The sequence below is a fragment of the Geotrypetes seraphini genome, chromosome 14, assembly GCF_902459505.1.
Source record: "Geotrypetes seraphini chromosome 14, aGeoSer1.1, whole genome shotgun sequence".
Classification (NCBI taxonomy): Eukaryota; Metazoa; Chordata; class Amphibia; order Gymnophiona; family Dermophiidae; genus Geotrypetes; species Geotrypetes seraphini.
Window position 1 is genome coordinate 29,862,499 of NC_047097.1, and position 13,849 is coordinate 29,876,347.

The following is a 13,849-nucleotide window of genomic DNA, read 5'->3' on the forward strand; positions in this document are numbered from 1 at the left end:
CATGCTAACTGAATGGCTGTGGTTTCCAGAATGTTAATCAGCCAAGAAGCCTCCTCCAGAGATCAACTGCCCTGAATTGAATGACCGAGACACTGGCCTTCCCTGACGAGATGACTAGCATCCTTTAGAAGAACATTGGGGCTGATCCAGACTCACTCCTTGGACCAGATGTTGTGACTACAGCCACCAATACAGGCTTCAGCGAGCTAGCCTTCGTAGAGGAACAGGCGTGTCCAAATCATGAGACTGAGGAGACCATCTCTGAAGAAGCACATTGAAGTGCATATGAGCTCTGGTCCACTGAACAACCTCCAGCAAAGCTGCCATCGATTCCAAGACCTGAAGGAATTCCTTTGCTTGATGGCAATGAGAGCACATCAGACTGAATTTGCAACTAACTTCTGCACCCATGCCTCAGGAAGGAACACTCTACCCAGACTGGTGTCTAAGAGAACTCCAAGATATAACAAGCGTTGAGACGGAGTCAACCAACTTTTCGATAGGTTGACTACCTAGCCCGACTGGAGCTGTTCTTCTACCCTAGTGACTCATGTGCTCTTCTGGAAAGACTTCGCCTAAATCAACCAGTCATCCAGATAAGGATGACCCAAAAAGCCCTCATTGCACAAGGCTGCTGCCACAAACACCATAATCTTTGAGAAGTTACGTCGAGTCTTGGAGAGGCCAAACAGAAGCACACAGAACTGATAATGACTTCCCAAAATTGCAAAGCGAAAAAATCATTGCTCAGATTTTTGGATCGGAATATGTAGATATGCTTCTGTCAGACTGGATCCATCTGACCCTAGCAGCTATAGACCAGTGTCCAATTCTTGGAAAAAACAGTCCTAAGCCAACTAACCATATTCACAGAGAACCAAGATATCCTGGTCACAAAACAATCAGGCTTCAGGAGACACACACTGGATCACAACACCCTATTCTCTAGACTAATGGAGATCGGGATTAACAACACTGCACTATCCTGGTTCAAGTCCTTCCTGACAATCAGACAACAAAGCGTCCTCACCATCACCACCAAAATATGGAGCACCATTATCTCCATGGTTCTTCAACCTCTACATTAAACCAATTATCAAAACTGCCTCAAGACATGGAATCCACATTCATTCGTTTGCCGACAATATCCAGCTCTACATCCCGCTGGAATTAATACAGAATACCCAACTCGAAAAGCTGAGAATCTGCCTAGACAAGATCAAATCATGGATGACATCAAATAAACTCCAATTAAACCCATCCAAAACTGAATTATTATGGATCCATAAAGAGACCTGTAAAGCCTCTTGACCCTCCCTCACCTGGGTTAACACCATTCTCATACCCAAGGACCAAGTATGCAGTCTAGGCATCATCCTAAATGCCAACCTCACGTTTCAGAACAGATCTCCTCATCTTTCTACCACCTACACCAACTAAAGCATCTCCTGCGATACTTTTCTGATGCAGACTTCTCCCAACTGCTATACTCCTTTATGCTTTCTCGCTTGGGACTACTGTAACAGCTTGTACATCAGCCTCCCTGTGAAAGAACAACATTGATTACAAAGAGTCCAGAACGCCGCAGTCAGGCTATTGAAAAATCTCAGTTCTTTTGATCCCATTATCCTAGCACTGAATGAAGTACACTGGCTACCCATGGTCAATTGTTTGAAGATGGCCCGTTTTCCTATCGCCTTTAAGTGCTTCCACGTCATGGCTCCTCATTATATATCGGAAAAACTCCCTATCTATCACCCAACCAGACCACTCAGATTACAAGTGGAACGCCAACTATGCATCCAACTTGAAACCGCCTGGAAATTATCCTTCTCCCAAAGCGTGACAAAACTGTGGAACCAGCTCCCCCCAGACATTCGAGTTATAGATGACCTACTACCCTTCCGGAAAGCTATAAGAACCATTTTTCTCAAACCAGCGCATACCTGCCTTAAAACCTTAGACACCAGGCCCCAATGGTATATAAACAAAACTGATCATCTAAAACTCTTTGCTGATGGTGAGGTATTGATCACTACGGGTACCTTTCCACCAGCCCCCATGTATCCAGTTTAGTTGTGAATATACTGCTGTCACCATTACTACTGATCTGATTACCGTATTTTCACGCATATAACGCGCGCGTTATACACGATTTTACAAACCGTGCGCGTTATACGTGTGAGCACGTTTTACAACTTTTTTTTTCAATCCGATCGGCATCCCCCCTGCGAACCGGCATCCTCCCCCCCCCCCGTGATCCTACATCCCCCCCGGGCACCGCAAAATATCTCTTACCCGATTGGGCACCAGCACCAATGCACAGGACGTGCCAGTGCCCAAAGATCCTCCCTCGTTGGTTTGGGCTGGGCTGGGCTGGGCGGTGCGGTGCAGATCTTCCTTCTTGCACCGGGCTGGACTAGGCTTTGAGCATTTGTGCATGCTCAAAGCCTTCTGGTCTCACTCTCTCCAAGATTATCTCGGAGAGAGCGAGACCAGAAGCCTTTGAGCATTTGCGCAAATGCTCAAAGCCTAATCCAGCCCGGCGCAGGAAGGAGGAGGATCTCTCCCGCACCGCACCGCCCAGCCCAGCCCAAACCAACGAGGGAGGATCTTCTGGCACTGGCACATCCTATGCATTGGTGCTGGTGCTGGTACCGGTGCCCAATCGGGTAAAAGATGTTTTGCGGTGCTGGGGGGGATGTAGGATCGCGGGGGAGGGGGGGTGACGTGAGCGGGGGGGGAGGTTGCCGGTTCGCAGGGGGGGTGACGGATCGGATTGAAAAAAAAAAGTTGTAAAACGCGGGTAAGCGAGCGAGGGGGAGAATGCCGGTTCGGAGTAGGCGGGAGGAGGTTTTAGCATGCGCGGTATACGCGTGTGCGCGCTATATTAAATTTTTTTACATAAATTTGTGTTCCCCGCGCGCTATACCCGTGTGCGCGTTTTACACGGGTGCGTGGTATATGGGTGAAAATACGTATATGACAAAAATATTACAACCAAATGCCTCCAATACAAGGTGAACACATCTCTATAGGCCCTGACCCAAGCATTTGTCAAACATAATTTAGTCGAATGCCTCCAAGTTATTGTAAATGCGGCCTCATATGCCTGCAGCACTTACAAAGATACAACTAACTTGTGCCAATCTAAACCTAAAGCCCCCAGCCTAGAGTAAATGTACCTTTGTAACCCCACTCCACCTCCCCAATATACTGTGAATATACCTGATGCTTTGCTACATTATACTGTGAATGCAACTCCTTTCCCTTAGTCCACCTGCCAGTATAATGTGAATGTACCTTTAATCCTGTACCTCCAAAACACTGTGAATGTATTGCTGTAACCCATTTTGGGCTCCTGGGTAGGACAGGCCATAAAAATAAATAAATAAATTCCCCCGCTTGCACAGCGAGAACTACGGACCTGAGGGTCTCCATATGAAAGGAAGGCACCCGAAGCTCCCGGTTCACCCGTGAGATCCAGAATGGGACGAAAAGATCCCTCCTTCTTGGGAACCACAAAGTAAATAGAGTATCTCCTGGGGAGGCACCGGAATCACTGCCTTGAAGTTCATCAACCTCTGTAGAGTCTGACGAAACACCCATTTCTTCCAGACAAATCAACAAGGAGAGGGCGAAAAGGGCGAACAAAATGCTAGGAATGATAAAGAAGGGGGATCACGAACAGATCGGAGAAGGTTATCATGCCGCTGTACAGGGCTATGGTGCACCCTCACCTGGAGTACTGCGTCCAGCAGTGGTCGCCATACAAGAAGAAGAACATGGTACTACTCGAAAGGGTCCAGAGACAAGCAACTAAAATGGTTAAGGGGCTGGAGGAGTTGCCGTACTGCGAGAGATTAGAGAAACTGGGCCTCTTCTCCCTCGAAAAGAGGAGATTGAGAGGGGACATGATTGAAACATTCAAAATACTGAAAGGAATAGACTTAGTAAATAAAGACAAGTTGTTCACCCTCTCCAAGGAAGGGAGAACGAGAGGGCACTCTCTAAAGTTGAAAAGGGATAGATTCCGTACGAACATAAGGAAGTTCTTCTTCACCCACAGAGTGGTAGAAAACTGGAACGCTCTTCCGGAGTCTGTCGTAGGGGAAAACACCCTCCAGGGATTCAAGACAAAGTTGGACAAGTTCCTGCTCAACTGGAAAGTACGCAGGTGAGGCTGGGCTCATTTAGAGCACTGGTCTTTGCCCTAGGGGCCACCGAGTGAGTGGACTGCAGGGCACGATAGACCACTGGTCTGACCCAACAGCAGCAATTCTTATGTTCTTATGTGAGAAAAAGATCTGGAAAAGGACGGTCAAAATTGAAAGTTTACCTGTTGCAGATCACCTCCAAGACCCACTGATTTGCTGTAATCTTGGTCCACCGTGGTAAAGTCTCTTAACCTGGCTCCTACCAGAACCAAAGGGAAGGACCCAAACACCGTCATTGTACTGGATGAGAAGAGGAGGAGAGGCTGGAAGAATTCTGGCCTCCCCAGCAAGCACTACAAAAGGACTGCATCTGCTGGAAAAAAATGACCTCTGAAGGAAGAAAAGGAAGCCAACACACTACCAAGACGATAATGGCAGAACTCCAGCAATCATACCCAGCCCAAACCTCCTCTACCAGACTGCCTAGGTTTGTCCTCCGGCAAACGAGGGACATTAGAGTCACCTAAACTCTGAACCAGCTTATCCAGTTCCTCTCCAAAGAGAAAGGAACCTTTAAAGAGAAATTGACTGAACTTAGACTTCGAGCCAGACTCTGCCAACTAATCACAGAGTCTCAACGTTCATATAGTAGCTACCCCCAAGACCATAGACTTAGCCAAAGCTCGTAAAAAATCATGCATGGCTTCAGACAGATACAACATATGACAACTTCAAGCAATTAAAAAAAAAAAGTACAAGATAAAAATGTATATCAAGCTTAAAAGTATTTATCAAGTTTACATTATTAGGGCTGATTATCTCCTGGAGGGGTCACACAATTGGGAAAAAAAAAGAAAAAGTAAATCATAATCCTCTCATGTCAGGCAAAACTGTTCTAAATGGCTCACTCATTCTCAACCTCTGCATTAGTTACAGGCAATGTATCTAATTTAGGTTTGTCTTGAATAAATATTTCTAATTGAGCTGGATCAACAAAAATGTACTTATTATTCTGATAAGTCACTAAACATTTACATGGAAACTTTAGAAAAAAATAAAGCTCCCACAGCCAAGACACGAGTCTTAAGTTGCAGGATCTGTTTCCTCCTGTACTGTGTCTGTTTAGAGACATCTGGGAAGATATATAACTGTTGCCCACAAAACAGTGCATTTTTATTAACAAAATATAGTTTAAGAATAGCGGCGGCCCATCAGGTCCAGGACCTGTATAATAATCCTCTATCTATACCCTTCAATCCCCTTTTCCTTCTTGAAACCCAATAGCATACTCTGTCCTATCACACCCTCTGGAAGTGCATTCCAGTTGTCTACCACCCTTTGGGTGAAGAACAACTTCCTAGCATTGGTTCTGAATCTGTCCCCTCTTAATTTTTCCGAATGCCCTCATGAAAAATTGACATAATAACATACTTGAACAAAAGGATAGGAAGGGAGAACTATAAAATTGGATAGAAAAGACACAAGGCAAAAACAGAAGGTAGGGTAGGGGGAAGGAAAAAAAAAGGGAGATCTCAAGAAAGAGATCAAGTTTGTTATACCGCTTATACAAATTTCTAGGCGGTGTACAGCAATAAAAAGGAAATCTTTAAAAATAACAAAACAAATTAGTATTAATATAAAAAAAAACATTGACTGAGACTAAAAGGTTAACTACACACAAATAGGGAAAAGGGAAGAACTACAATATTTAAAATAAAGCACACTTAAGGGCAAAAACAGTGGGTAGGGAGAGAGACTGCCATTAGTTTAGTCCTGAAAAGGACAGTTTTATCCAAAAGTATCTAGGGCACTGGTCTTTTACCTAGGGGCCGCCACATGAGCGGGCTGCTGGGCATGATGGACCCTGCAGCAGCAATTCTTATATTCTTATGTAAGTTAAAAAAAAATGAACCTGATAGCACTGCAAATATTGAGAGAGAGATAAGTTAGATCCAAATCCAAATTCATATTGTCAAATTTTCTTGTACTCTTCAGTATCAGCTTTTGGTGAGGGAGAGGCAGTAAAGGTGGAAACAGAACAATTGGCTTCCTCTTACCTGGTGTTTTCTCAGATCCCAACAGACCCTTCAGTTTAGTAATCAGCCAGTCCACCTCGTCTACGATTTTTGTGATCTGACATAAAACCATCAACTGAAAATCAAATACCAAAGAATCAGCTTAAGTCCATGCTACCAAAGGATTAAAAGCAGGTATGGCAGACAAGAACCAGTTTGGGCCCTATCTTACTCCTTGTACATACTTGTAAGTCAGCCCTTTGGCCATCAGCATGAGGAATTTTAACAACACTGCATGGATTCTCTAACGCTTGTGGTTCATGGAATCAAAATTTACCCTCTGAAAGAATAGGTACATATACAATGCAAGATAAAGAACACGTATTGTGGTTTCCTTATTCCACAGTTTATCCTGAAGGCCTGTCGCCTTACTCACTTAGGGTCAATAAAGTACATAGTGCCATTTTGTTGTGGAAATTGTTAAAATATTTTACTTTGTAACCAGCCTACTTGTAGTATTAAGACACTCACACAGACAGTAGGTGCTGCTGTCTTCGGGTTTACAATTGCAAAATGGAATGGCTTCTCCACTTCTATATCCTGAAGACAAATATAAGATATTCTAATCAAAATCAACACAGCAAAATCCTTCTCTGCCATGAAGTGTGGTCTGGGTTTGCAATGCAAGCACATTTTCTTAGTTTCCACAACTTATGAACACAAAAGCCAAGCAGCTAAGGTCTATAAACAACCACAATCCCACCTCAAAACAATGATTTTAAATTAATTACACAAAGATAGGATTTATATTGTGCCATTTTAACAAATATAAAGCAAATAAAATGTTAAAATATTGTGTAAAGAATTAATACTTTTGCACAGAATTTTCCCAGAAGTAACTTTACTTAGTAAGCACTAAGAACTATGACCTATATTCTATAAATGGCACCTTAAATTAGGCGGCCTACTGGCACTTAAAAAAATGCCATTTAAAAAAGCTTTTAAGACAAATTTCACGGCACCTAAAACAACAGCACCAGAATCACACCTATAGAGGCTCTTTACAGCACCTAACACCACTGTAGATGTGGCTAAAGTCAGAAAATGGCGCAAGAACTGACAGCAGCCAGTCAGGAAGCGGCCCGGAGCCAAAATATTGCTCCTGCCCTGCACCGCTGGCCACGAGATTGGAGGAGGCAGCCGGCAGCCGTGGAGGTATTTAAGGGGGATTAAAAAAACAGACGGAGGTGGGGGGAATGATTTTTTAAAAAGTTCAGCTAATCTAGATAAGCCGCCACTAGTAACATGGGGTGGCTTATCTAGCAGGTGTAAAACAAAACGTGGCATTTTCTGCGGCCTATATATGGGAAAATATGGTATATCTGGATTTTTAATAGCATTACCAAGATAATGCCGCAGTCAGCAGGTCTTATTTATTTATTTAGATTTATATCCCATCCTCCCCTAAGAGCTCTGAACAGGTTACATTCACAGAACTAAATCTGCTTTACATGTATTGTAGCTATCCTCATTGCCCCAAAGGACTCACAAATCTAACTAAAATGTCTTAGAGAAAAACATCAATTAAATGAAGATAAATAGAAAGAGGAAAAAAGGAAGAAGACCCCCCCCCCCCCAAGGAACTTAAAACATTGTTAACAAGGGACCCAGAAGAAGATGAGGTAATATGGGTAGAGTAGTAAATCTAACAAAATAAATATAAATGCAATATCAAGCAGAAATAAAAATAAAGGAAGTAAAACAGAGAGCAGAAATTAAAGAAACCCAAGAAAATGGAATAAAGCAAGTTAAAAATTCCAGTCTGTTTATAGATCCAGGTTTCATTCCAGTCCCTTTGAATATCAGTTCCTACATTTTCAGAAACTTAGTCTGATAATTCAGTGCCTGGATATGCTTACATAAATTAGAGAATCTATTTTTAAAACATTGGGCATCTTATCATGGATGCTCTTAGGAACAGTGAACATTAATTATGAGAGGCAGTAAGGAGACTGTTCTTCATGATGGAGCTTGAAGCTACTAAAGGGGTTCTGTATTCCCAAAGCAGGTTTGGAGGGTGTCAAAACACAGCTGGGTCAGGAATCAGGTATCCTCAATGAGAATATTGTGCACCATCACAGTAAATTCCAGGACTGGCATGAATTGTTTCAATGATTAATTAAATATTACATGAATTCCAAAACTATAGACATTGATGGGGACCATAATTATAACTTTGATACGATCATGCAAACTTTTTAAAAATAACTAGGTTATAATCCAACTTATTTTGATCTCAGTATCTGTGTCTCTCTCTAAAGCTATGACTGTATAGGACAGGAGTGTGGCTGTATCAACCGACCTGGTCAATGTCTCCCAGGTGCCCATGCATGTCCTGAGAAAGCTCTCGCAGCAGGCTCACTGGACTCTTGAACAGTGTATGCAGACTGAAAAGCAGGTTCATTATCCCTTTACAGAACTGGGTATCTTCTAGAGAAAGAAAGAAGCAATAGAAAGCTTTAAGATGATAGAATAATGTTTCTATGAAACTCTACTTCCATTAATAATGGTGGCACTGTAGGAGTAGCTGGAGATCTTAATGTCAACTGCAAGGCCATGAAAACAAGTACCTATATATTGGACAGGTTTCATGAGCTTGTTCTGGCAAATTAGGAATTGTTTCCTGATTAGTATTTCTTGAATAGCACATACTGAGAATGACTATATCATATCATACGGCTGTAAATCGATTAAAATATGTAATCACATGATTAATTGCAATTAAAATTTTTAATCGCATAAAGCACCTCCTCACTTTTCCTCCTGTATGGTGCATTATAGACATAGCAGACGTAAATTTTCCAAAATTGACACATTTCAATTCAGTTGTCCCACAGAAAGGTGGTATATCAAATCCCATTATTCCCTTTACTAAACTAAAAATAAAATCATTTATCTTACCTTTCTAATCATCTTATTCCGCATCTTTGATTATGCTTCCCTGCTCTGTCTATTTCTACTACTAATTATTTCTATAGCACTATTAATTCTTTCTTTTACTTTCCTCTTTACTTCCTGCCCTATATCCATCTTTCACAATCAACTTTCTTCCTCCTTTTCAAATCTGTCTAGTTTCCATCTCTTCTCTGCCATTCATCAGCACCATCATCTCCCTTCCCTTCCTTTCCTTTCCTTAGTTCCTTCTCTTTACTTCCCCCACCACTCTGTGCTCACCATTTCTTTCCTTCCCTCTTCTGTCACCATCTCCCATGTTTTTTCCATCTCTATTCCAAAATCTGGCCCTCTCAAACATCACCCTACCCACCCATCCCCATCTGCACCTCATTCTCCCAGCAAATCTTCCTGTGATCCTCTCTGCCCTCCCTCGTTGGGTATCTCTCACTATCCTCCCTCTCCCCTCTGTGGTTAGGCATCTCTCCTTCCTTCCTCCAAGGTCACTCTCTTTCCTTCCCTCCCTAGCGAACAGTCTTCCAGAAGAGGTGGTAGAAACAGAGACTGTGTCTGAATTCAAGAGGGCCTGGGATGGGCACATGGGATCTCTCAGACAGAGAAAGAGATAATGGTTGCTGTGGATGGGCAGACTAGATGGGCCATTTGGCCTTTATCTGCCATCATGTTTCTAAAGCAAAGCACTGCCAGCAGGCTCGCCAGCTCCACAGCCTCACAATCTCTTCAGTCCCTGCTACACCGGAACAGCTGATGTAACTTCCTGTTCCAGTATAGTAGAGATTAAAGACACTGCAAGAGACTGGAGCCAGCCAGCAGTGCTCTGCTTTAATCACTAGGACTGTGGCGGGGGCAGCAGGTGGCGGAACGAATCTGAGGAGGCAAGGGGTTGTTTAATGTGCGTTAATGTATTAAATATGCAGCCCTATCATAAGCAATTCCAATGCACTTTCAACAAGAAAGTGAAGCACATGGGGGAAGCCACTGCTTGCGCTGGATCGGTAGCATGGAATATTGCTACTCCTTGGGTTTTGGCCAGGTACTAGTGAGAATGGGCTACTGGGCTTGATGGACTATTGGTCTGACCCAGTAAGGCTATTCTTATGTTCACAGTACAGTTTGTAAGAAAAAACTGAACTATAAAAACAGTAGACAGTAGCTTGAAGATTGTTCTGAAAATCAGCTTTAACTGCTAAAAGTCTAAGCACCAGATTCTCTAAGCTCCACAGTAAAAAAAATATTGTGGTGGGAGCGATTTTTGTTTTACAGGCGATTCTCAGCACATTAGCATGCAAATTATATGCCAGTAAATACCTGCCCTTTTGGAGAATCGCCCGGACAGCTCATTTTAATTTTAATGACCTCGATATACTACAGTTTTAATATTAATGAACTCATTGTACTACATTTGCATAGTATAATCAGAGGCTACTAGAAAGCATGGAAAAGACCACAGTGGGTCGTTTTGATAATCGGGTGGTAAAATACATGCATTTAATGATGGTTTAGCATGGTGACTTTAGAGAATCCTGCCCAAATTTGTTAGACAGATCATGGTTTAAATATTAGCTGCTCCCCTAACACTGAAAGCAGATTCAGGAACTGAGAACATAAGAATTGCCGCTGCTGGGTCAGACCAGTGGTCCATCGTGCCCAGCAGTCCACTCACGCGGTGGCCCTTAGGTCAAAGACCAGTGCCCTGATTGAGTCTAGCTTTACCTGCGTACGTTCCGGTTCAGCAGGAACTTGTCTAACCTTGTCTTGAATCCCTGGAGGGTGCTTTCCCCTATAACAGCTTCCGGAAGAGCATTCCAGATTTTTACTACTCTCTGGGTGAAGAAGAACTTCCTTACGTTTGTACGGAATTTATCCCCTTTTAACTTTAGAGAGTACCCTCTTGTTCTCTCTACCTTGGAGAGGGTGAACAACCTGTCTTTATCTACTAAGTCTATTCCCTTCATTATATTGCTCACTCCAGCCCACATTATATTTGTGTTCAGTTTGTCAGCAATGGCTTTGTCTTCCTTTAGTACTCCCTTTATTCCACGGTCATCCAAAGGCCCCACCGCTTCCTTCATGTGTCATTTCCCCTTAAATCTGGATTCTTGAGGCTAGCAACCTTATTCAGCTCACTGTGAGCACTTCACCCCTTCCCTATACATTTAATGGTTCAACTACTGAAGGAGCCCTGGGGTCAAACCAGTCATATCTAAACCAGAAATTTAATTCATAACTAGAAGTCTCCTGGGGTCTTTGAATATCTGTCTGGGGAAGGAACTAGAAAAGCTGCAAATCAAGCTCACCAATGCTGCTCTCCTTACAAATCTTCATAGTCCAGGACAACATCTGCACAAACTAGGGAAGAAACAGAACAGTCTTTATGATGAACATATTTCTGCTAGTACCTTTTCATCAAATAAGACTCGAGGGCTCGATATTCAGCCTGCAGTGCTCAGCATTTTGTTGACCATTGCCAGTATCAAACCTGGAAATTCAATGCCAGGCCATGTCTGGGTAACAGCACTGAATTTCTGTGTTTCCAGTGCCGGCAAATGCATAGCTGGTTAAGGGGTTACTATATAAAGACAGTTACCTTGTCCGGTTAAAGGCTGAATATAGATATTTAACTGGTCAACTCCATCCTGGAACACACCCCCAAAAGAGCAGATTTTAGAGAATTAGATCTTACCTGCTAATTTTATTTCTTTTAGTCCCTCTAGACCAGCACAAACGGATGGGTTGACGCTCTTCTGCCAGCAGATGGAAACTGAGAACAACTGAATTCTGGCAATGGTACAAGTGGACTGTGTAGTAGAGAGTTGCACGGGGACAGAAATCAAACTCATCCCCGGTAGAATCAAACCCGTCCCTGCTGGAATCAAATCCGTCACTGCCCGTCCCCATAAACTTCAGAAGTACTTATTTCATTTAATTATGCTATTGAATTAAAGGCTCTGGTAGAGGACCTTTTAAAAATAAGCAAAGACACTATTAATTTGGAAATATTAATTGGGAACAATACATACTTTGTAAACGGGTTTCTACCAGAGCCTCTAATGTAAATATAAAATATAAATACTCAGCTGGTGAAGACCCCCAAGCTATGTCAGCTGAGGACTTCCTCTGAAGGTGGCCGGAGCTCCCTTTTGCCAAGCTTTGCAGGCAGCAGTAGCATCCCTGAGTCACAGATACTGACACCTCAGTGGCTCATGGATTTTGCCAGCGGCTGCTGCGCTTGGTGGAGGGGAGTTCTGGCTATCTCTAGAAGAGGTCCTCTGCTCGTGGTGCTTGGGGATCATCTAAGGGAAAATCCTCATGGCGCTTAGGAGGAGGAGAAGCATGATGTCCCAAGGGGGGCTCAAGGTCCCCGCAGTACCAACAGTCAGCAAGAGGATGGGGGGAGGATTTCCAGCCAAATGCATGCAATAGGCCCTAAACATGGCCAGCACAAAGTCAGGAGAAAAGCCCAGAGCTGGGAGGGACACGTACTCTACCCCCAATGAAGAGGGCTGTGCTACCTGGTCCTGCCTCTCCAACTGAGGTGGGAGCTCTGAATATCAATCAAGAAGAAAGCGCTGCCAAAAAAGGATCCCCGAAGCCTTTTTATGGGGGGGGGGGTGTTAAACTAAAAGGAGAGCAGACCCCACTGGCTCTCTAAGCTGTAGTCAATGCCCAAGGAGCTAACACCTGAAGCACCACTAACAAAAAGTAAAGGGGAAATGGTGGAAGGAGGGGAGGGACTCGGATGTCCAAATGTGGTATCCCCAAGGCCAACAAAGGGACCCCCTCGGGCCCCTGCCTCAGTCTGGCAAAGGTTAGGCTAGAAATGGCAAAACCAGACTTACTACCTCCACCTGCTGGAGATTGAGAACAGACTAATTCTAGGGGGACTGCACAGCCCACTTGTACTATTGCCAGAATTCAGTTGTTCGCAGTCTCTACCTGCTGGCAGAGAAGTGTAAACCCATCTGTCTGTACCGGTCTAGAGGGACGCTAAAGAAAGACAATTACCTTGGCCAGATAAAGGCTGAAAATAGGTATTTAACTGGCCAACTCCACCCTGGAACACCCCCTTAAGAGCTGATTTTAGTTTGGTGCTAACCAGTTAAGTGCTGCTTAAAATTAGTGGTTTCTGGCCAGTTTAATTGCTTTAAATATTGACCCCAGAGAATTTAAAAAGGCACCTATGTGCCTTTATGAAATTGCCTCCTATAATGAAATAGTGAAGCATGAATTCGTACACAAATTTCCACCTACTCCAAAGATGTAAATGTGTAGATATTCTCTATGAGGGTAATTCTATAAAGGGGAGCCTATTTAGAGGATATTTTATAAAGTAGTGGTTCTTAAAACCTGTCCTCTGGGACTCTGAGCTAGTCGGGTTTTCAAGATATTCCTAATGAATATGCATTACACAATAAGTGGGACAAATAACTAGTAAATTCTGGTAACAAATAACTAGTAAATAAACTATATAAACTAGTAAATTAATTATATCTATCACAAACAAAGAAGCCACTAAAATTGTAATAGAAACTTATTTATTTTTTCTCATTTTGCATTATAAACTTGATTAAATAATCTTAAATACTTCAAACAACAAATATCACATTGGAAGCCCTTCCCTTTCCCCATAACATTAAGAAACATTTACATAATTCATTGCCAGTTGCCACTAAAAAACACCAGCATTAGCCAATGGCATCCTAT

The 13,849-nt window shown here is 43.0% G+C and overlaps 1 protein-coding gene across 4 annotated transcripts in view; it reads right to left on the reverse strand.

Annotated features, from left to right (window-relative positions):
- Positions 1-13,849, reverse strand: part of FANCI (FA complementation group I) — a 134,526-nt gene that overhangs the window by 15,871 nt on the left and 104,806 nt on the right. For all 4 annotated transcript variants that reach the window (XM_033921059.1, XM_033921057.1, XM_033921058.1 and 1 more), the window contains 4 exons: positions 11,443-11,494; positions 8,535-8,662; positions 6,704-6,772; positions 6,215-6,308 (listed from right to left, as the gene is read on the reverse strand). In XM_033921059.1, the coding sequence (XP_033776950.1) occupies positions 6,215-6,308; positions 6,704-6,772; positions 8,535-8,662; positions 11,443-11,494 (343 nt within the window). The remainder of the gene's footprint in view (positions 1-6,214; positions 6,309-6,703; positions 6,773-8,534; positions 8,663-11,442; positions 11,495-13,849) is intronic.